Source organism: Stigmatopora argus, chromosome 4, assembly GCF_051989625.1.
Source record: "Stigmatopora argus isolate UIUO_Sarg chromosome 4, RoL_Sarg_1.0, whole genome shotgun sequence".
NCBI classification, from domain to species: domain Eukaryota; kingdom Metazoa; phylum Chordata; class Actinopteri; order Syngnathiformes; family Syngnathidae; genus Stigmatopora; species Stigmatopora argus.
The window spans coordinates 11,902,976-11,926,777 of NC_135390.1; the positions used below are offsets into that span (position 1 = coordinate 11,902,976).

Consider the following 23,802-nt stretch of genomic DNA (forward strand, 5'->3'; position numbering starts at 1 on the left):
TGAGTGACTATTTAATAAATTTGGTGCTGTAGGCCAAACTGTAATTTGTGCACTTATTACTAGTTGCCAGTCAAAAGAGAATTGTGAACAAAACAGATGCACTTAAGGTCTTTTCTCATAGATAAATGTTGTTATTATTATTATTATTATTATTATATTAATTGAGTGACGTCACCGACCCAACAATTAGCATACAGGAGGAAGTGACGAAGAAATTCAGCGCTGAAAAAAAGGGCAGAACACACCAGAGAAACTACAAAAAAAACGTGTGACATTGACAATTGACGTAGAAGAAACAAACCACAAATATAAAGTTCCGAGCTTTCGATAAATAAAATAAAATTATACATTAACGAAGTTTTGTGAAACTATTAATTATTGAACATGCAATTCAACGCTGCACCTTGACCCCGGTTACGCACAGAAAGAACATTTTGCTGGACAAATGGCGCACAAACATTTACAAACAATTTGGAGCGAATCGGACGTAGTTGGGGCGGTGACGTCACGTCATTAATAACGAATCTTTAATATATCTCAAGAACCGTATTGGCACATTCGAAACTTTCCAGCACGGACGCAGCACAAACAAACGAAATAAACTAAGGCTGGTAGGGAGGCGTGCACGTAGCTATGAATGAGCGCGTGCACACACTAGGACGTCTTCAAGGAACATTCCGCAGCTGATGGAACCGACACGCCGTCAATGTCTGCTCACTCTCCCGCATTGTGTCGCGCTTTTCCCGGGATGGAGTCGTAACGTCGCACCGGACGACTTTTGTTTGGGTGCTTCATTCGATTTTTGGCCTACGTTCAACTCGCATCGCTCTCCATGGTTTTCGAAAGGTGAGGGAATCGTTAGAAAATGCCCGAGATGGTGATGATATGACTCGTCCGGTAATGTTCTTTTTTTCCGTGTTGGCAGAGAGATGGACGGGATCGCGAACAGCATGCAGAGGAAGGCTGCAGAGCTGGAGCGATTGGCCGAGGTGCTCGTCACCGGAGAGCAGCTCAGGTTGGTCGGCCGCTCTTTGCCCCATTCTCCGCTAAAACTGCGGAGCGCCACCTTAACGCGGTTAGACTCCATCGATTCCCCCCTCTCCTGCTCTCCATTTAAACAAAAAACACCCCCAAAAGACATTTCAATTACAAAATCTGAGCCTAATAATCAAATCCAATGGTTATTAATAACACGAGGTAGCCATTAGTATTGGGTTACCTCAGGGAAGACATGATATTTGTTCCTTACAATGTGAACTGGTTATTGTTCTTGTATCATACAAGTGTTTACGTTTTTGTTGTAGCTCATGATTTGCATGATAAGCTCAACAGAAATATCTCCCCAAATATTTCCATTCATCATCCGTACCGTGCATCCTCATAAAGATTGCGGGGGTTGCTGGAGCCTATCCCAGGGTATTTTGGGCAAAAGGCTTACTACACTGGAGATTGGTCGTCAGTCAGCTTTTGGGCACAAAGGGAGACATATAACCATTTGCATGCCCAATCATACCACTACCAAGCAGGAATCGATTCCACGCTTGCCCGCACAGAAGTCGGGCGCGTGAACCCCTACACCAGGGCTGGCGAACACATGGCTCTCGAGCCGCATGCGGCTCCTGTCCAAAATGAATGCGGGTCTTTGCTTCTCATCATATTTTGTATATACTGTGGCTCTTTGCCTCGTTTCATGTTTCTCTTATTTTTGTTCTCTCTTAAACCACACTCAAATTCAACATTAAAAATAATTAATAAATTATTCTCTTTGCATCTAACTTGTTCGCCAGCCCTGCCCTACCCCATCAGGTGTCCCCCAAATATATATATATGACTAAAATAACAATTTACTTTGTTTAAAAATTGGTTGTTCGTTGACCTCAAAGCCAATATTCTCCTTTATTAATGGCAATATGTGGATACCCATCTTAAGTCATTGTGCCTTCTTTAGGAAAAGCGCTTGCTCTGTCTGTTTCGGTACTCCTGTAGATAGATTAATCCATTTTATTTATACTGGCACACCAATTTCCTACAGCTCAGGAGTTGGTAATCACTACCTTAAATTCTGAAAGGGAACCAGACAGAATAAATGTTTTCCATAATGGAGTAAATGCACAATCTTTAATCTACTAACATTGCAAGGGTTGATCTTTTAAACCTCATAATGGCATATCTGAGACTGGCCTTGCTTGGTTGAGTTGTCAACATGTGCCACCCTTTGACCCTTTCATTTTGAGGCATGACCGCGCCCACCATCGTGGCGTGGTCCATGAATTTTGCGATGATTAGTGCTTGAGAGTGAAAACTATGGCAGCGATCTCTGCAATTTCACTTTTAAGCCCCGTCCCCTCAACTGAAACACAAGTGAATTGTTTCCCCAATTGGGGATATTTGCAACGACACCTCTCACATTCATTGCCACGGGAGAGTGATGCCTATTGTCAGCACAAAGTTTCCAGTGTGCTTTCACTGAGCACCAGCGTGTTTCTTTGTGTGGTCTGTTTGTCAGTGTCCACGGCCCAGCTGACCATGTGACTTGGACAGTAAGCTTTGGGTTGGCTTGTTGGCGAGCTACAGTTTCTGCATTTCTAAAAGGAAAAGCTTCCAAGTCACGACCCAAAAGAGTCTTGTTTTGTGCAGTTAAGATACTTCAAGCTATACTCGAAGATGCATCACAGCAAGTATGAGATATTTGCAATGGTTTTCAAGGTCATGGGGAAGAAGTACATTGTGTACTCTGGAATAGGTGAACACAATTCACAACAATATTGATAGCCTTTTGGGTTGTGAGGAAGTTATAGCAGGGAGATCGTGTTAAAGTGAGGTAAATATGGATTGAAACAGATGTTCGGGAAATGGCAATACAGTGATGTATACCATTACCGTGTCTGACTCAAATTACAAACAGAACCAGCCAGAGTTTTCCAAAACCGCGTGTGTTAAGATTTTCAAGACTCTAAACTACCTAAAGATATACTTAAGCAGATGTCCCACGTGGAATTGGATGGCTCTATGATTATGAACTCCGCTTGCCTGGCAACTAGTTCTGCCGTTCAACCCAGGTCAGCAAGGACAACCTGTAGCTCACTCATGACCTGAATGAGCACAAGTGCTGTAGAAAGTAGATGGATTGCAACAGATGAACAGTGATACTTAACACACTTTAGATTCTGTCACATTTCACATTGAAAATTCCTCAAAGTTTTGTATCCAACCGGGCTTAACCAAACACTCCTTCTAGGTGGAAACACAGTTTTTGTGTCTTATCACAATCACCATGGAAGCTTGAAACGCATAGTGTGTAATGATTGACATACTCCTTTGTTGACCTCTGGTCCTTGCTTTGGTTTAAATGACGGCATATAAAAGCTAACATTAACTCCTTTTTTGTTAGTTTTGAAACGTGGCTTAGAATGAAAGTGGAGTTGACTTAGTAGTGAAAACTTATTTATTCTTGGATTTGATTGCGGTAAAGTATGTTGGCTCATTTGTTCAAGTACTGCACTTGACATTTTAGGGAAATACTAGCGCAAATAAAATTCATTCATTTTCGGGAACGCTTATCCTCTGAAGAGCCAGGAGGGTGCTGGAGCCCATCCCAGTCAACCTTGGCCAATAACGGGGGACACCGTAAATTGGTGGCCAGCCAATCGCAGGGCACAAGGAGACAGACAACTAGTATTCACGCACACATTCACACGTAGAGGCAATTTAAAGTTAATAAAAAATAGCAAACTATGGGGTGCTGGAGCCTATCCCCAGCTGTCTTCAGGCAAAAGGTGGAATAAAATATAGTTAGTGCGTGCAGGAAACACTTTACAGAGGAAAATAGAGTCTTGCACTAGCTCGGGTTAAGTGGAAGCGGTAACATTTGCTTAGAGATCACTAAGGTTTGTGTATTGTGTACATTAGCTATAATGCCCAGAAGGAGGCCACCATTGGACATTTGGGAGTGCTCTTATGTAATGGAGTGTGTTTAAAAGATCCATTTGTTACCCAGCAACAGAAGGAATGAGGTTTCCCCTGGTTTATAAAGCACTCTTTGGCCATATCCTGTATGTAGTGCAGCAGCGTTATGTGGAAATACAACTTGTAGTTGGCGTGGGAACACACTGCAAAAGCAGTGGCTTAAATAAGTTGTGTCGTCCCCTGCCTGGTGGCCATAGTTGACTGGGATAGGCTACGGCACCCCCCGCGACTCTTGTGAAGATAAGAGTTACGGAAAATGAATGCATGATTGAACTTTTAAAAGCCACAATATCTATCTTATTCTCCTCAGATGATTTTAGCAGTTAAGTGAATGGGAAAAAGATGAAGTTGAATATTTGTTCATCTGGATGCTTTGCAGACAAGTGTGCATGCGTGAGTGTTTGTCGCTCTTGATGGGCAGACTGTTTATCATGAATTTTGCAAGATGTTAGCCAGATGCACAGATTCAGCAAGTAGGGAAAGTAGGATGCTTGGCTGAGTCTGGTATCGGCTCTCTGACAGTACTTACTGCAAGTTCAACAAGAAGGTGGCTGAGAGCAGGTGAAACCACATTGCTGTACAAGCCGTTATGCTCTAAAGGTTGTGATTTATTTGTTGATAGCAGTGGATGTTCATAACAAAGGAATCCCGGATTTTAACTGCTTTCATACTATTACTTTGAATCGTTGTTTGATAATACGTTGTGGGATCTCAACATGCACAACATCTTGTCTTCCAGGTTGCGTCTCCACGAAGGGAAGGTTATTAAGGATCGGCGTCATCACTTGCGGACGTACCCGAACTGCTTCGTTGGCAAAGAGCTCGTTGATTGGTTAATTGAACATAAGGAGGCCTCTGAGCGAGACACTGCCATCCAGATCATGCAGAAACTTCTGGACCAGAGCATCATCCACCACGGTAAGCCCTACACTGCTCTATTATTTGGATGGCCAATAAAAATAGAATAAATCAAATAAAACTGGGGCAGTCCAATGGATTAGTGGTTTGCCGACAAGTAGAGTGGTCCTAGGTTTTTATCCTGGCTCTTCTATTTCTCTATGTCGTTTTTTTGTGGCTTATTTGACTTCTTTAAATTTTTCCTTTTTGTTTCTTTGCTTTCTTCCGTTAACTTTTTCTGAGAACTACCCCAGCCCCTTTACAAAAAAATCCTCGTGCTTGTATGCTTCTTTCTTTCTTTTCCTGACATTTTCCGGGAACTATCCTTGCCCCTTTACAAATGTTTCTTCACATTCTAAAAACAATTTGGCTCCAACTCCCTGAGGTATTTGAATGGGGCGAAAGTTGAAAAACATGGTGGTAACTTCTTAGAGTAATTGCAAAGAAAATAAGAGCTCCTTCAATCGATAGTACATCACTAATTTCTTATTTTTGTACAATAGCACTTTCAAAAAACAATGAAAGTATCCCCACCATTTTCCCCTCTCTTAGGCCTCCAAGACTTTATTTTTCCACATAAAATTAGCACTTAAAAAAAACTGCAGTAAACATGGCACACTAAACAAAACACAAACACAGCAGCGTATTGCCATTTTTAGGCTTAGATTGGACCAGCGAGCAACTTGCGCTGTGTTACATTCACCCAAATGAAATTGTCATTTGTTTACGATGGTCCGATATATTACTGCATGCCAATACATTACCACATAAGGTACTCATAGTTACTGCTTTTTGGGGGGTGTCTTTTACATAATATCACAATGGCTTAGAGTTCTTTTACTCTTCTTTTCAATCTGTTGACTTCCATTTTCCTACAGAAGGCTTTTTAGGTCAGCATCCTAGAAAGGAATGTATCAACTGCATTTACAGTAATCAAAGTTAGCAGCTACTGTTTAGGGGCAAGAGGCTCCTTTGTTCTTCTATGTGCTATTTTTAAGTCCACTTTGAAATCAAGCCTTATGTGCATATTTTTGCATTTACAGTGTGTGACGAGTACCGGGAGTTTAAGGACATGAAACTGTTCTATCGTTTCCGAAAGGACGACGGCACCTTTCCGTTGGACAATGAAGCCAAAGTCTTCATGAGGGGTCAGCGCATCTATGAGAAGTATGTGGCAAAATGACCCCCATAATGCACGTGTCAAAGTGGCGGCCCGGGGGCCAAATCTGGCCCCCCGCATCATTTTGTGTGGCCCGGGAAAGTAAATCATGAGTGCCGACTTTCTGTTTCAGGATCAAATTAAGAGTATAGGTGTATATTAAATTTCCTGATTTTCCCCCTTTTAAATTAATAATAGTCATTTTAAATCATTTTTTCTGTGTTTTTAGTTCAAAAATCATTTTGTAAAATCTAAAAATATATATAAAAAAGCTAAAATAAACATTGTTTTAGAGCTATAAAAACAGAATATTCATGGATTTTAATCAATTTATTTAAAAAAATCTAAATATTATATCTAAAATGGTCCAGCCCACTTGATTTCAAGTTGACGTTAAAGCGGCCCGCGAACCAACCCGAGTCTGACACCCTTGCCATAATGCATCAAATAGCACTTTCCAATTCTTCCATTATTACAATGATTATTTTAAAAGCTTTTCAAGCAGTAGGAAATGCGATTATTGCAACACCAGTTAAAGTTCATGGCTGAGCGGCACTAATTGGAACAAGTGTTTTGTTTTTCTTCTGCTTTGTGCCTAATGATGTTCTTTTAGTAGATGAGTGTGTCCTCAGCTGTATTAACTTTATCATAACACACAGGCCCGCACCCTGCCTTCCTTGGTTATCTCTCTTAACACTCACTCAGCTACGAACAAAATTCAAATATACCTCTGTTTCTAGACAACATACAAACAAATGCGTACACACCAGTTGCATAAGACATCTGTCGCCTCCACCCTCCAAGCTTTATGTAATCAAGAGCAGTGCAACCCAGGCTACATCAACACTGACATCGCTGTAACTGTATTTCTCCAGATTTATATATAAATAAGTAAGTAAATAAGAGTATAATGACAACATCTTAGGAGAAGGAAATGTTAAAAACCGTGAATGAAAAGGTCAAATGTAATTTTTGAAAATTCTCCATTCATACAAGGCTTTGGGTGCTTTTTTTAAAGGGAGAAAAACCTTTTTACTTATAGAATTTGCATTATTTAAAAATAATGTTTGGCTACCATATATTTGAATTGCATCACAAATGTTAACTCTTCGATTTCGCTCATATTTTACGATATTCCGCGGTTATGCCCTGGCCAAAAATGAAAAGAAAGAGGAAATAATGCACTAAAAATACAAAGACAATATCAGTCTTCTTCAGCAACGTGATGTTTGTTTTGACTGACACGCAAATGTTCCCGATAAAATCAAAATACACAGAATGTGCCAAAGAGAAGATAAGGGTTGGATCGTCGCAATATTTTTATCACAAGGATAACACTGACAGTATACTTTGTCCCATTTACTGTAATACTGGCCTCATGGTGTTCATAGACCTACTTTTCCGTATTTATTTTTACACAAAATTGAAAAATGTCATTCCTTTTTGGAATGATTAGGCTTATAGAGATCACTCTAAGATTGTCTTGTCTCAGATGCAGCCCTGCACTGGGTTATTTGCTGAAACTTAATCATGCATAGTCCTTAATAGGTCATGGCTGCTGGCTTTGTTCCACTTTGAATAATCGCAACCCATACCCCTATGTATACTGTATGACTTGCATAACCCTGTAGGTGCTGTTCGTACGACTGCTGTGCTTCTCCCTTTGAGCTAACACGAGCTGTTGACTTAACATCTTTAAGCAGGCTGAATGACGACTGTGTACACAGTCAGCTTTCACGGAACATTTCACCGACAATTTGTACACGCATATTGAACACACAGGCTTTTCTTACTAAAGGTCCTACTACTCCATCACTATATGACATTTGAACAATTAACGCAGTGGTTTTAGTTGAAGGCCCTAAATGCAATCCGTGGAGCGAACTGAACAGCGGCCAATTGTTTTGACACTAGCCAGGATAAGTGTTGACAATTTCCTTTAATGAACTCCTCTGAGAGGATGCCGCAGACTGAAAGCACTTCCAATTTTTTTCTTCTGGGTTTCAAAATGCTCTCAGCTGATATATGTGTAATTTAGTTTAATTCCACCCATTAGCATCCTGAGAGTAGTTCTTCCTGGGCTTCTCAACAGAACCACATATATTTGAAACATAACAGAGGTGCATTGACAGCTAGAACGTGGGTCATTATCGGTCACTGAAATGTACACAATGACCTACATATGCTTAATAAATATAGTTATAGAGTCAAGCCTTCTGTAATCAACACCAATAAATGCGATAAGAAGACTGGGCAGACACGATAAAGTTCAAATAAATAAAACAACGGAGGACGTCATTGTTTTTGTGATTTTTCATTTCTCCTTTTTAGATTTTTTTAAAGACCGCAATGTATAGAATGTTACCGTTTTTGTTACCATAGCACTTTGGTAAATTGACAAAGTGAGGTTTTTGACAATGCAATTGCCAAAATATTTGATAAAGCTGTAACAAAAAATGGTACAATACATAAATATCATATTAATTTAAACTTAATCTATAAAATTACATGTATCAATTGTAAAAGGTTGTATAACCATATAATTAATTTCATACAAAAATACTATGAATACATTTCTAGGCTAATAATTTTATATAGACAATAATCTGAACGACAATTCAGTAGGCTATGACATGATCACCGAACAAAATCGTGTGCTTCCATGTGTTAAGTTCATCCAAAGTACCGTTATTAATCATTGCACTTCCCCCCCCAACAGCTGTTTGATTTCATAATACTGAAGAACAGGAAGGATGGAAATAATGTCAGTGTTCTAGAGCCAGCTTCCATTTTTTTTCTTTGTTTAGAGCAAGAATAAATACAAATCAGGAGGGAGATGTGAGAAAGTTGAGTATTTTGAGTATGACGTACGAGCCTGAAACCGATAAGATATGGTGTGTTTTATTGCATGACTTCTCAGCATGTGCATGTTTGGACATGTCTGGTTGGAAGGTGACTCAGTTATCCGAGGCCACACTGTATCTGTGTGTTCTATTCTTTCACCGAATTGGGAACAGCTCTTGAGTAACGTGTGTGTTCTTGCATACTAAGGGACAAAATCAGCAGTTTAGCTGTGCGGTTTTTTTCATTTATTTAAAAAAATAGATATTTTAGTGATTGTCAATTGAAATGGTGTAAATTTTGCCCATATCTTTTCGTTTAAATATTTTTTTTACATCACACTAAAGAAAAAACCCAAGTATGCCAAACAAAGTTTTGAATTTTGTATTTAATAATGTGTGAAATAAGTGGCGTATTAACATCATTTATTGCTGTATGGGCCTTTTGGGATTTATTTTTCAAAGGATTCTTGACTTTTCACTCAGTGCTCGGCCTTTTAGTTGATTTCATTTGACAATATTTAAATATTCGCTATTATCTGATAACTCTAAATTCCCCATACGTATGAGTGTCCGCCTGATTGGTTGTCCGTCTGACCACCAAATCAGGGTGTCCCCTGCCTGGTGCATGTAATTAGCTGGGATAGGCTTTAGCACCCCCCGCGAACCTTGTTAGAATAAGTAGTGCGGACAATAAATGAACGCTTTCTTTTAGTAATTTACATATTACAATGTAGTGTTTGTTTTATTTGAGAATTTTAAAGTATACTTGTATGTTGTCATTCATTCATGAAATGTATTTATTCTTAACTTCTTGCATACGTCATAGTTTTATTTCCCAGCCGCTTAAAAGATTTGTGAACGTCAAGAACTAACATTGTTAATCTTCCATGCCTCCGGTTATTCAGATTATAAAGTCGGGAATGTGTCTGATTTACTCATTTCAATGGAGTTTAACTTCCAAGTCCTACTAAGGGATAAAACAAATGACCTTAATACACTAAAATGTGTTTTTCTTTCATTGTTGGCTATTTGCGTACGTTAATCTCAGAGATTCCGTATTAGACAAAAAAAAATTGAGGCCCTTTCCAACTGTTAGAAAATGTTATGTCGCTCTAAAATTAAAAATACAATGATACGTTTGTTGTCTGACCACTGACTTCGATCCACTGATGCTGTCCAGGTTGATGAACACAGAGGACAGCATCATCCAGAGCAGGGAGGAGGAAGGTGGAAACTTTGAGCGGACATTGGTTGCTTCCGAGTTCATCGATTGGCTCCTCCAGGAAGGGGAGATGGCGACCAGGGAGGAGGCGGAACAATTGGGTCGGCGCCTGCTTGAACACGGGATCATCCAGCATGGTGAGGCTTTACTATTTGTTTTTTGGTTAAAATGGCTAAATGAACATCCATTTTATTGAGTGAGGCAAAGCACCAAAAAATGTGAATGGATGAAACCTGGTAAAACTGTCACAGACATAATAATGCTACCTTTAATTAGTCATTTAATATTTTTTGCGCCAGTCTACAATCAAAGGATTTTGTTAACTGTCAACTGGTATGTTTCCCTAATTTATATGTATGGACTACATATTATTAGATTAAAATGGAAGAACTAAAAAGGAGAATCTAGGTCAAAGCCCCCCAAAGATTTGGACAGTACTATTAAATGTATATTGTACACGGAATATCATGTATCAGTTTGTGGTCCCAAGGGGTAACTGCAAGCATTCTGACTTTCCACTCAACTGCCCACATGCCGTATGTTTCAGACTAAAAGTCACACTGGCCAAAGAATGCATAATGAAATGGGAAAAAAAATACACATATAAGTTGCAGCAGAGTATAAATAGCATTTTTGGGGGGGAAGTTTTTCAATTTATCAGAAACAAACCCTATATGTCAAAGTAATAGTCAAACATGGAACAACAGGCAAAATAGGCACCTGTTATTGTAACTGGGTTTTTTCCAGATAACTGTAGCATGAAAAAACACAACACAAGCTGTTGAGGGTCAGAATGAAAATAATAAAGATAATATAAGAAACGCCTGAGTATAAATTGCAGGCCCAGCCAAACTGTGGAAAAAAAATGTGACTCATCGTCTGATTTAATTAGTCTTCTTTGTGCACCAGTCACATGACTTTGCTGTATGTATTTAATCATTCTTAACTTCCTGTTATAGTAAACGGTTATTAGGAACAATTTCTCATAAACATAGCGGAAATGGGCATTATTGCCTTCAGGATTTTCCATGTGAATAATTTATAGAGTGAGTGGAAAAAGTGCAGACAAAGAACTCTTTCTCACTGCGCGTCCCTGGAACAGAGCCAAGCATCTCCATGGCCTTGGAATGCGCTGTGTTACTTTGCACACACACCGCAAGACTGTGTGTCATGAGGGTTGTTCCTGATATCGAATTGGATATTTAGAATTCCTGTTCAGCATGTTTTCCTTTGTTATGACGTGAGAAAGTATTTGAAGTGGTCAACATTTGTGTTCATCCCTTTGTCGAGGACGTCAACACTTTGCGCTAAGTAATTCAACTGCAGGAGACACATTTATTTAATGAAAATACTTGGGGGAAGGACACGAGAGAACTCACCTCTTACTGTCATTTTAATCAATAAAGGTATTATTCAGGAATTTGTTTGCTTCCCGAAATCCTAATTGTAAATGTTGATAAGAAATTTAGAAGTCTGTTTTCTGTTCAAGTGTGATTGTGTCCCATTGCATAAAGAAATAAAGTCACGCTCGGATGAGTTTGTTTGGGAAAATCTTGACCAAAAGACATTTTGGATGTGATCAAACCAGAGAGGATTCGCAGAGTGCCGCTATTTCATATTCATGAAGCTTAGATGATTTGCCCTTTAGTTCCATATCATTTGACTTTAATCAAAATCCTTTGTGGATCTTTCAGAAAGCCATTCATCTTGTAATCCACTTTCCTAAAATTGGGCTTCTGCTTTCTTTAACCAGTCACGAACAAGCATCACTTTGTGGACGGCCCCCTCCTCTTCCAGTTCAGGATGAATTTTCGACGGAGGCGACGGTTAATGGAGCTGCTCCACGAGCGGGGTCGTGGAATCCCCGAAAGCCACGACAGCCCCTTCTGTCTCCGCAAGCAGAACTCCGATGGAGGAAACACCAGCTTTCTCTCAGGTAGTCCGCACACGTCCACGCGCACTCTGAGCTGAAAGTGTTTGAAAATTATTTTCTTTCGGAACAGATTGGCTCATGTTCAATATCAAAACGAAAGCCGCAAATTTGTTATTTGAAAGTGCCATATCATTCGAGATTATGATGCTCTCCACAAAAAAAATGATTATTTTCCATAATGTACTGTTATTCACATTCTTGCCAGAGGTTGAGCAAGACTGTTTTTGTTGACATGTCTTGAGTGTGAGGCTGTTGTAGGACTTTGGTGCACCTCTGAACCATAATCGAACCCTACCCCGCTGTGACCCAATTGCAGATTATTATTAGCCCTTTAAACATGCTTTTTACTCTACATTTAAACATTTAATTCTGCCTTAATTCGTACTTTATCTCATGCATTGGTGAAATATAAGTAACAAATAAATATGCTTGTAATTCAAAGAATTCACACTTTAACAAAGTATACAATAATGATTTAATATGGAAAAAATGTGTACAAAAATTCGGCTTAATTATGGTTTGACTTTGGTTTCAATTTTCTTATTCAGTTTTTGGTTTAGTCCTTTCGGTGCATGCTGTATTGTGTTAACCTGCATTTTCACTCAAGTTTAAACCTTTTTGGGGGGTTTGTGCCATATACACAGTGAGTCCAACTAAAGAGATAAAGATGGCGGTCGGCGTCCGTCGCAGCAGCATGAGCAGCAGCTGTGGCAGCAGCGGCTATTACAGCAGTAGTCCCACACTCAGCAGCAGCCCACCGGTCCTGTGCAACCCCAAATCTGGTGAGCAGTAAACATCTGCCTTATCATTCATTCATTCATTTCCCGTAGCGCTTATCCTCACAAGGGCTGTGGGGGGTGCTGGATCTTTATCCCTGCCAACTGTTGGGCACGAGTTGGGAGCTATCGTTAATTGGTGGCCAGCCAATCGCAGGGTATAGGGAGACAAAGGACAACCATTCAGGCTCACGCTCATACCTAGGGGCAATTTAGAGTATTCAACCAGCCTTCCCTGTGTGTTTTTGCCTTGTGAAACTGGCTAAATGAAACTAGATTCATTCATTTTCTTCTTATCCTCAAACTGCATCAAATTCATTCTATTCTAGTTATGGAATGTGAATCACGTGAAGGAGGAAACCATCAGCATATGACTCATAACTTGTTTGTGCTTGCGCACACTCCTCTGCATCCACGTTTGACATGTCCTTGGGGGGTCCTTTGATAGGCACAACATTTCTCATCGACAACAAAAGGAGGAAAACAAAGTCCCCTCACTCGCATACACTCACACACGCTAGCACAAACTTGAAGAATCCTGCCTTTGCCATACCTTGGCACGCAGTCTAAAAAAAGAGAGCGAGAGGAAAAAGACTGACTGTTTTATAACAAGTCTTACATGGATTTGTATTACCTAAAAGAATTCAGTCTACCAGTGAAATGCGGTTCAGTTCAGCAACCACAATCACATTATCCAATTTTAACTTTTCTTATAATGCCGAAAGAGAAATCTGATTTTAATGTTGCGCTATTTGATGAATCTTATTTGTTTGTTTTGATTGTCTAGGGAAGAAAGGTTTGTGATTTACTCGTAACTTTACTTCCTGCTCTTAGGTATGAGAATTAAGGATTTGGTACAGACAGTTTATCCTTCGTAAAAAGAGAAAATGATGTCAACACATTAATAAGTATGACATATAGTTGAATTGAATTATAATTAATTAATCACTGAATAATCAACTCAATAAATCAATACGTTATTCTTCTGTAATGTATCTTTTGAGAAAATAAATACGTGCATTTTAATGTACCTTTGGGAAAAAAATGAATGCAGGTAATATTACTGCACTCTTGATTATGTAAATCCAGTGTTGATTGGATTAAAGAATGGAGTGGATTGTATATGGCCTTCCCCTCCCTGGTTAGAATTACTGATTATTTTAGATTCATAACAAACTTGCATTTAGAAACCTCTGAAGCCAAGCATGGGCATGTCACAGAAAAGAGGCTGTGGAGAAAATTCATGAACATATTCAACCATCCTACATTGAAATTCACTGGTCTCACTCTATTTTGAAAAGAGTTTTTCTTCAAAGGAAGGAATGCAAATGGAAATTATCTTTTGCTGGCACCAAACAAAAGTTTGATACCTTTGAATGCCTGATGTCTCAATTTCGTGTCTTTCCGCTCCTGTCTTTCTCACCACTAGCCAAGTTTATTTATATAGCCCTAAATCATCCATAACATCCCAAAGGGGTTCACAAGCACACTATTGAAATATATTGAAAAATCTCATTAAAAACATTCCAAATATTCAAATAAATTCAATCATAATATTAGACAAAGTATACATAAATGAATGAGTTATGCACAAAACACTTTTCACATATCGCCATGGTGTGTTCCATGTGGTTGTTGTACTCTTGAGCCCCATCAAAAATAACAAGATGAATCATTTATTTAGTCAAACACATGTTGGCTGTTTAATGATCATGCTTGAGTGTGAAGTTCTTAAAAGGAAGTGTGCAAGTGTGTATCCTTGTATTTTACAAGGTATATTGCGGGCCCTGGCATTAATCAAACATGTTCTGTTTGGACAGTTCTGAAGAGACAAGTGAGTCCAGAGGAGCTCCAAACTCCGGGAGGACCTTTTTTAAAGAAGACATTTACCGTAAGGTGCACACACACGCATGTGCGCACACACCAACACACTTGAATAGACTGTTGTTGTAACACAAGTCACACATTCCAGCAGATCCCTTAGCCCAATTGAAAGTAATGTATATATAATATATATCACAACATCAAAACACATTCTAACATTGAGAAGGAATCCGGTATCCAAGCATATGATGTAACGTGGCTTTGTACAGATTGTCGGCGATGCCGTGGGCTGGGGCTTCGTGGTGCGAGGTAGCAAGCCCTGCCACATTCAGGCGGTGGACCCCGGGGGACCCGCAGCAGCTGCTGGCATGAAAGTAAGAACAACTATGCCACATATTTATGTACAGTATTCATGCAGAGATGGCATTGAATTGAATTGAATGCTTTTTTATTGCCATTATCCAAGTATAATGAGTTTAAAGCTTCACCACAAAGTGCACAAATAATCAATAAATAAGTAATAAATAAATAAGTGGTCACATAAGTAGTCAACAATATGAATAAGTAGGGAAGTGCACAAATAACAACAACGAAACAGATAAATAATAATAAAAAATAATAAATAAATAAGTAGTCAAGATAATAATTAAGTAGTAGTCAACATTAGTGCAATAAAATTTCAACAGAATAATCATTAAAAAAAACAATAAGATGACAGAGTGATTAAAATGGCCACAATCAAGCGTTGCTGTGAAGTTGTGTAAGCAGAATGGCAGCAAAGAATGCTGGGAATGCTTTCCGCTGTGACTGTGACTGAACCATGATTTGGAAGGGCAGGAGAGAAGAACTCACAGTAGGCTGGCTGTCAGCAGAAAAATTGCAAATCAATCTATTTAGGATAATAACATATCATAAATGTGAATCCGAGTACTGGCAGGTGATGATTAAAGGAAGACCTGTTGGTTTTATCGTCACGGAAAGGAAAATGTTATAAGGAAAGACCTTCTGTTGGTTTTATCGTCACCGGAAGGAAAATGTTACTCTAAAATATATAAATGGTTTTTTTTTTTACCTGAAAAAGAGGAAATAGGCAGTGGAATTTACCACTTCTGCTTTAACAGTCATCTCTGGTCACTGGGAATTTGTGTCAGGGTTCATGTGATAAGATGATAAGATAAATCTCTAATGCTAAATTAACTGTCATGAACTTGGACTGAATGCGTGACCTGAATGTAAACTTTTGACTCTAAAATGTACCTGTTGGAAGGAGTATTTATTCTACCCCACTAAAATACAATGGGTTTTATGTCCAGACCACAGGTCACATTTGTTTTATTTACTTTTACTGTCTGCCAATTCATTTGTTGAGGCAAGATATATCACGGAAATATAAATCACAGCTCATTCTTATATGTACTTATTATTTACAGTATGTATTGAGAAGGCATGTAGTATTGTTAAATAACTTTACTTTTTTCTGGTATCCAAAATGTTTGGGCTTGTGGTCTTTGAGTTTCAAGCTTAAGTAAGAAAAATATTGTACTATTTTACTGATTAGAATACCCCAAGTAGAAATTCAGGATACAAACTCTTCTAAATTTTGTGTTACTGATCTCACAGGGTTTTCTATCCAAACTCACCTATGATCACAGCCAGTGTAAATAAGTAATGTATTTGGAGAATGGCAAACAAGCTTAAATCTACATCATTTAATGTTTGAGCTGAAACAAATACAGCCTTCTGCAAATTCAGCTCACATGTCATCGACGCATGCAGAATCTGGAACAATCCACACGACTGAGCTGTTTAGGGGCACAGTTAGGGGGCACAGAAGTGATGATGACTAACACGGTCCCTAGAAAAAAATGTTTTCAAATAGTGGCGTTGAAGTGGTGGACGTCAAGGGATATTTTTTTTGCCTTTTGCCCTACGCATCCTTCCACTTGAAGGCAATGCTTCTTGCTGGATCAGCATTTTGGCACTCATCCATTGTTCTAGCTTCAGCTGTTCTTTCTCGTCATGTAAGGAGCTGGTCTGTGGAGAAAAACAATTCTTTATATTCTGTATTTCTGTTGTACAACTTAATCATGTGTCGTTTCCTTGCCCTTCCCTCGTTTCCTTCGCAAATGACTCATTTTATTTATGGATAATTGGTTAGCAGTGACCTAATCCTCAGAAGGAAGGCCACGTAGCAAAGTAGTGACGTCCATCCACGTAAGAGGCCGAAGGGTGAATTCACACATGCACACAGATGCTGCAGTTACCACATACCATATTATCGACTCTATACCATGCACGCCATCCCTAGTAAAAAATCTTTAGATATTACTTAACATATTAAACAATAGGACTTTAAAGATGTTCTCTCCTCAGTATTTCTACAATGCATTTTTACATGATATACTCTATTTTACCACAAATATTAACTGCACTTGTGTGTTGTGGGTATCTTTATTTGAACATTTCACACCTGACAATTTGCCTTCGACGCTAAACTGCGTAATCTGTTTGGTTAAATCTTTATTTTGTGTGGTCCATTTATAAATTCCCTTTAGTGTCCCTCATTTCCTCTTCCTCTCTTCCTCTGCTGGAAACTGTGTTTATTGTTTGCTGAGCCCTTTTCAGAAGTCTTCTTTATGTGGGGGTGTCTGCTGGCTAGCAAATGACTGCAAACAAAAAAAAAACTATAGACTGTTCAGACTATTGTGGGTATTTTGTATGTTGAGCAAGGGCTAGTACTACATTTGAGAAGACTAAAAAACAATAAATCATTGATGCATCCGCAGAAAAAAAATCTCTTTCACCTGTGAAGGAAGAACAAGCTGTCGCGTATCTCTGCATGTGGCCATTATTTGTTTTGCACATTTTCTTCCTTCCTTTGAGAGACTTTTCTCTTCCCCCTTTCTCTCTTTATTGGCACCCAGCCAAGAGTAACAAGCCCACAGCTATGAGACGCGGTTGGAACTTTGGCTATTAAGAGAACATATTGAGGAAGCTGAAAGAAACTAAACAGAGGAATGGATGCCGATAAGTTTAGAATCTGTTCAGGTGTGCATGTGTATTTAAAAATGTTTCACCCTTTAAGCATTTGGAGAGAATTGTAATAACAACATGCGACTTAAAAAAACATGTTTTGTTGTTCAATGTACTTTTATGCCGGTTAGAGGCTATCTTGAAATCTCAGGAAGCATTTTAAGCATGTAATTTGTGTACTGGTAAAGGAGACTGCAAAAAAAAAATTTTTTGGAATGGACTAAGTCGATAAACAAAATTGCAGATGCCGTGATTCAAGCACTGCTTTCCTTTTATTGGGTACAGTTGGCAGTTGTGGTTTGGCAATGATTAGGTAGGCGGGGTGAAGGCATAACAGCAAGCCAAATTGCCTCCGGTCGTCATGTTGTATTTTTAGCTGTAGTCAGTGCTTTGTTATAGGTGAAACTCATGGCCAACTTGTGCCAGGTTGTGACATACTTTTATAAGTAGTAGTTGTAGTGGTAAGGCTCTTTTTCTTACCTCTGCATAGTCATCCAATCAATTATAACTGAGATGGCAAGCAGCCATCATCCGATTGGTGCCAACTCTCACAGTCCAAATGGATTGGACATTTATTATATCCAAATGTTAACACCAAACAAATAATTCCTCCTCAATTAATAATGTCCTTAATTAGCCATAATCCATCGGCATTCAAAAACATCGTCTGTATAGTACAATCCTATGTTGGAATAAATTCCAGTTATGGGTCTATGGTGAATTATCATTGTTTTCTATCTATGGTGAAATATCAAGAACACACAAAAAAGCCCACTCCCAAAGTAAAATACTACAAGAAATTATATTTCCCTTATTTTTCGGTGGATTTCAAACTATACAACTTGAAGCTTATTCAGCCCACAAATACACAAATTGGCTTTTTTTAAATGCTCACATTATGGCGATATTGTTTTTTCCTCTTGTTTACCCAGCTGCTCCATCCTCTCATCTGTGTACACTTCACAAATACCAATTTCGCATCTCATACATGCACACATTCATGGGGAGGAGCCTGCCTTTTTGCAATTTTGATTTAAAAAAAATAGCTGAAAATAAGAATTGTTGCATTAGAATCTACTGCTCTGACCTGACAGGCCAGATTTCTTTTTTTTCCCCCCACAAAAAAAATGTTTCTTTCTTAAATCCACCTGGAAAACAGCCAGTGACGTTTGATTGCTGGTCACCAATGAATGATTACTGCCTACTCTCCCAGTCTGCGGCAGCCGATGATTTAAGAGCACCAGTGAGGACATCTGCCTTAAATCTTTCACATGGGATCCCATTTTTCACTCCGTTCTGGAAGTGAAACTAAAACCCTCAAACCATTCTTTTGTTGTCTCGCTTTAGGTTTGCCAGTTTGTGGTGTCTGTGAACGGATTGAACGTCCTTGCTCAGGACTACAGAACTGTGAGCAACCTAATCCTTACCGGACCCAGGACTATCGTCATGGAAGTCATGGAAGAAATATGAGTGAGGAAAAGCTGTTGAAAGGAGATTTGCAGCAGGAGCTCAGAAGGCTCAGATCAAACCAGAGAAAGATGATGGATGAACGCTTAATCTGCGCTCTTTGTTGAAGTGCAAGCGTCAATGTGAGAAGGTCCAGTCTTCATGATCTTACTCTTCTTTTAAATTCAGAGGATGGAGAATCCCAATGTCAAAGTGATCATTTGGAGTTAGATGAGTGCCAAGTTGCATCTTAACATGCTGAAATACCACCTCAGTGACCTTTTCCCCATTTAGTCCCTAATCAATGGCAGCTTTTGGTTAGATAGCTCAACGCTGCCCCCTAGTGACACACAAACGCATGAAAATCTGCATCCAGAAGCACTGATACAGTGAGTGATACCTGTATGAAAGAAATTAGGATCTGTTTATATATGAAGAAGATATGGGGTTAGGGTTAAGGCTTTAGTCAAGTGATGTTTTTTTTAACATTCATTCAGACTGATATTGGATCAATACTACAATGGTAGGCTGATAGGAATGACTGAAAAACTACAAACTAAAATCAATACTTAGAAAAGTTGCTTTGTTAATTGTTTTCTTTGTCATTTCACTATGAAAACTGGACATTCCTGGTGGCAAAATAAGGTTTGTGAATCCACAAATGACATTCAAATCATGACAATCATGGAAAACATGAAGCAATACATGTACAGATTAAATGTGAAAAAAAAATCATTTAAAAATCAATAAATATCTAAGATTGATTTTCAATTAATTAAATTAAATGTAATCTGTATATTACACACCTGCATATATAGTATACCTATGTACATGTATGGATATATATATATATATATATATATATATATATATATATATATATATGTTTGTATATATATGTATATATATATACACATACACACATTATATATGTGTGTGTATATGTATGTATATGTGTGTGTGTAATTGAAAGTGTTAATTGGATTTTTAATATGTTGCACTGTATAAAGCAGCTCTAATCACCGTGGTTTAGCCAGGGTAAATGCACAACTACAAAATAATTACTATTTGATATAAAGTACATATTTTCGCCATAAAGCACTTGTTCTAAGAGACAATTTTAGTTTAAATGCTGCTACATCTTTAAAGTATTCATGCAGTATAATGCCCATAAAAATATAGCACTTGGATATTAAGTCTGCAACAAACATTGTGACATGGCAGTAGGGCCATTGTATGTATACAATTCCGTATTGTATATCCTTATAATAACTAGATGTACCCAGGTATAGTATATTAATGTTTTCAACATGATCTTACTGCCAGCATATGTCGTGTATATTAACCCCCGTGATGTATAATCCTGTGCAGAAAAACAGTCGCAACACAAAAGATAACGAATAGATGATCAGTTTTACATTACTGCTTTAAATTTGAGAAAGTGTATAGCATGCTGTAGTTTATTAAAAAGCATGCCCAAATTGGGTGATTTCTGCAAATGCATTTACAATCAATTCCCATAATTGGTCACAATGCATCCTGTGTCAGTTGTTTTGGGGGGGTGCCATGGCATGTGGATCACAACTTGAATCTTGGGTGGGCAGCACAGTCAGTATTTAGCCAACCTGCCTCAAAATTCAGAGGTTCTGGTGGTTTTTAATCTCGTTTTCACTTGGGAAAATGAAATAAATACTAGGTGTATATACTGTATACAGTATATAGTTTATCAATGTAATATCATTACCTCTCTGACCATGTCAAACAAATGCATTATTGTCTGTTTAAAAGCAGATGTTCGTCTTAACTCAGGAGTGTCCATTGAGCTGGTTTCATGTCTTATAATCTTTTCATATTTTCTATTCAAACTGAACATTTTTCCCAAAAGGGTTATTTGTCAAGTATGTTAGTTAAATAACCCTTATAGAGTAGTCTATAGTAGGGGCAACTAAATGTTTGTTGTCACCTCAACATTTATGGGAAGGGGCGACATGTACATATGCTTCTTGTCAATCTGTGTAGCTTTTTTTGGTTTATTTTTATTTTTTTATCTACTCCAAAGGCAATTGGAAAGGATCCATTTGAGAAGTGCAGGCAGTAATTTGTTTCATTATTTTGGAACCAAAGACAACATTTTTAGAGAATTACCAGAAATGTAAAGTTCTATTCTTTTCATTCCAATACATTCAACAACAAAAAAACACCTTGAACGATTTTTTCCTGTGCTGTGTTGTGTTCTTTTTAACACATTCAAACTTAGCTTTACTTTCAATAGTAAATTGGAAATACTTTTGTTTTCGCCAGTCTGTGTGCATATAGCGCTAATTATTATCGATCCTAATGTTTTAAATGACTATGCACATTAATATATGAAATATGGCTAAAGTTATCATTAATGAGTAATGATGAATTGACAAAATAATCATTTGCTTATAGTATTGACTTTTCTTGCTACCTAACGCATGGTGCTGTGTTGAGATGTTAAATTTTATTTGAAAGGACAATCTGTTTTACAGACATTTCTGACATTAATATAGGTTGACATGCAACGCTGATGGACGAATGTATTTCTTCTATAATTGGCTCTTACATGTTCATATTTCATCATCTGTAAGAGGGACGACTATATTTTCAGGAGGTCTTTTTATTATCAGAGCGTGGCATTTCTGCTTTTGAAATCTATGATATAATCACTCTGTTATAATGAAACTACTCTACCTAGAGCTAATTCAGATATTTTACTGTAAGATTTTGATGGGGTGTAAAATAAATTCATTATGTTTCTGCATAAATTGGGATTTTTTTCCATTATGTTCTAATGTTTCTTCTCCATTTCAGGGGAAAAAAGGTTCTCCCTCTTCTGCATCTAAGGTACAGTATAAATGCAAATAGGAAGGATCATATTTATGGTATTTATATTGTTGGATTTTATGAATGAAATATAACATTTTCTTACCAGAAGGAAATGTAATCTCCCAGAAGAAATTTCATTAATAATTATAATTTTTCCATCCTTAACCTGGAAATAAGATATTAATTCAGCTAAATAAATGCAGTTTGCAAAATGCAAATTACAGTTTTCTAATCATATTTTCTCTTAGGTACCTAAGTCGATAATAAAAAAAATCAATCAAATAATCTGTCACATTTGATCAAAACTGAATTGAAAGAAACTGAAACTTAATGTATGAATTGGACACTGACCATTAATTGATTCCATCACCTATTCCATATATTTTTTATTCTATGAGTTAATTTGTAGAGATTCTATTCCTCTATGTTATTTGAACATTTATGTCTTGAACTAAAACGTGCAAGAAAAAAATGCACTGAACATAAAGTGTAACGCAGCAGCCCCAAATTTCCACCAAGTGGCAGTGTTGTTATTGTCAGTGAATGAAGTGGAATTTTAAAATACCTATTTCTTTGTAATAACGTATTCCCACCTTAAAGAAATGTCATGATAGATCCTCAATAGTCCAGTCTTGTCATTGATGGTAATCCCCTTGCCTGACTCATCTCATTTTCTGAACTACTTTATCCTCATTAGGGTCGGGGGGGGGTGCTGGAGCCTATCCCAGCTGACTCCAGGCCAGAGGCCGGTAACACCCTGAATCAGTGGGCAGCCGATCACAGGGCACAAGGAGACAAAGGACAACCATGCACACTCACACCCATACCTAAGGGCAATTTAGAGCGTCCAATCAGCCTACCATGCATGTTTTTGGAATGTGGAAGGAAACCAGAGTACCCGGAGGAAAACCATGCAGCCCCAGGTAGAACATTTTCGCCACACAGGTGGACCGACCTGGATTTGAACCTAGGACCTCAGAGCTGTGAGGCCGATGTGCTAACCACTCGCACCACTGGGCCGCCCTTCTGCCTGACTTGTGTATGCAAGTAATGTGGGTTCATTTCCCACCTCAAAGTTGGTTGTCTGTGCCAGTCTGCTGTGTGCTCTAAACCACCAGCCCCCAACCTTTTTCTCACCGCCGAAAGCTCTTTCGATTTTCCCGCGGACCAGCTAATGGGTCCGGTGGTTGGGGACCGCTGCTCTAAACCATCTCTTTATTAATGGAATGCAAAAATAGTATCTCCATGATGTTGGTTTACATCATGCACAAGTGTATTGGGAAAAACATTCTCCTAGTGGACATTAGGGTGTCATATATGATAGTTTCCATGAAGTGTTCATAAAGGTATCGACATTATTTTTGTTATACTATATGTGCACTGCAATTTGATTGGCAAGACTGTTCAAAAGTAGCTTGGATGGGCTGTAGGTCAACCGTGACTCATTTTTCAAGTCTGACTAACACCGTACTAGAGGACTTTAGGGAAGGAGCTAATTGGCTGGATGCCTTTGAGTTAGGATTACACTGTTTAGTTGTTTCATGTCCATTATTTTCTTTGTGAAACATCACAAATGCCACCTTATGGATTTCTCTTCACCTCTTGGGCCAATGTAAAATAACTTGGCTTTGGTCCCTTCTTCATTAACATTGGTTTTTGTCTCCTGAACACGCCCCCAAACCTGACCGAATTTTACACCTTGTTGTTTGCCATCCTGTTGACTGATGCCTAGAAAAGAGGCATCATAGTTAATCAATTTGACGTCCGCAGTTCATATTCATCAGTGTAGAAATAATGAACATTTGCAGCTGCTTGGCCTACCGTTTTCCAATCAGTTTGGGGATAAAAGGTCA

At 38.4% G+C, this 23,802-nt stretch overlaps 1 protein-coding gene across 1 annotated transcript; it reads left to right on the forward strand.

The window, feature by feature from the left end:
- The first annotated feature begins 412 nt into the window (after positions 1 to 412).
- Positions 413 to 19,679, forward strand: deptor (DEP domain containing MTOR-interacting protein). The gene is made up of 10 exons (XM_077599501.1): positions 413 to 846; positions 926 to 1,015; positions 4,706 to 4,884; positions 5,907 to 6,030; positions 10,046 to 10,224; positions 11,841 to 12,023; positions 12,665 to 12,802; positions 14,617 to 14,687; positions 14,890 to 14,994; positions 19,001 to 19,679. Exons 1-10 carry the CDS (start codon positions 833 to 835, stop codon positions 19,121 to 19,123), a joined length of 1,206 nt encoding a protein of 401 aa, XP_077455627.1. The 5' UTR covers positions 413 to 832; the 3' UTR covers positions 19,124 to 19,679.
- The last annotated feature ends 4,123 nt before the right edge of the window (positions 19,680 to 23,802 follow it).

Excerpts from the sequence above, each read along its gene's own strand:
- deptor (XM_077599501.1), top strand. Across the intron at positions 1,016-4,705 it reads GTCACCGGAGAGCAGCTCAG|GTTGCGTCTCCACGAAGGGA; the intron begins GTTGGTCGGCCG and ends CTTGTCTTCCAG. Across the intron at positions 6,031-10,045 it reads GGTCAGCGCATCTATGAGAA|GTTGATGAACACAGAGGACA; the intron begins GTATGTGGCAAA and ends GATGCTGTCCAG.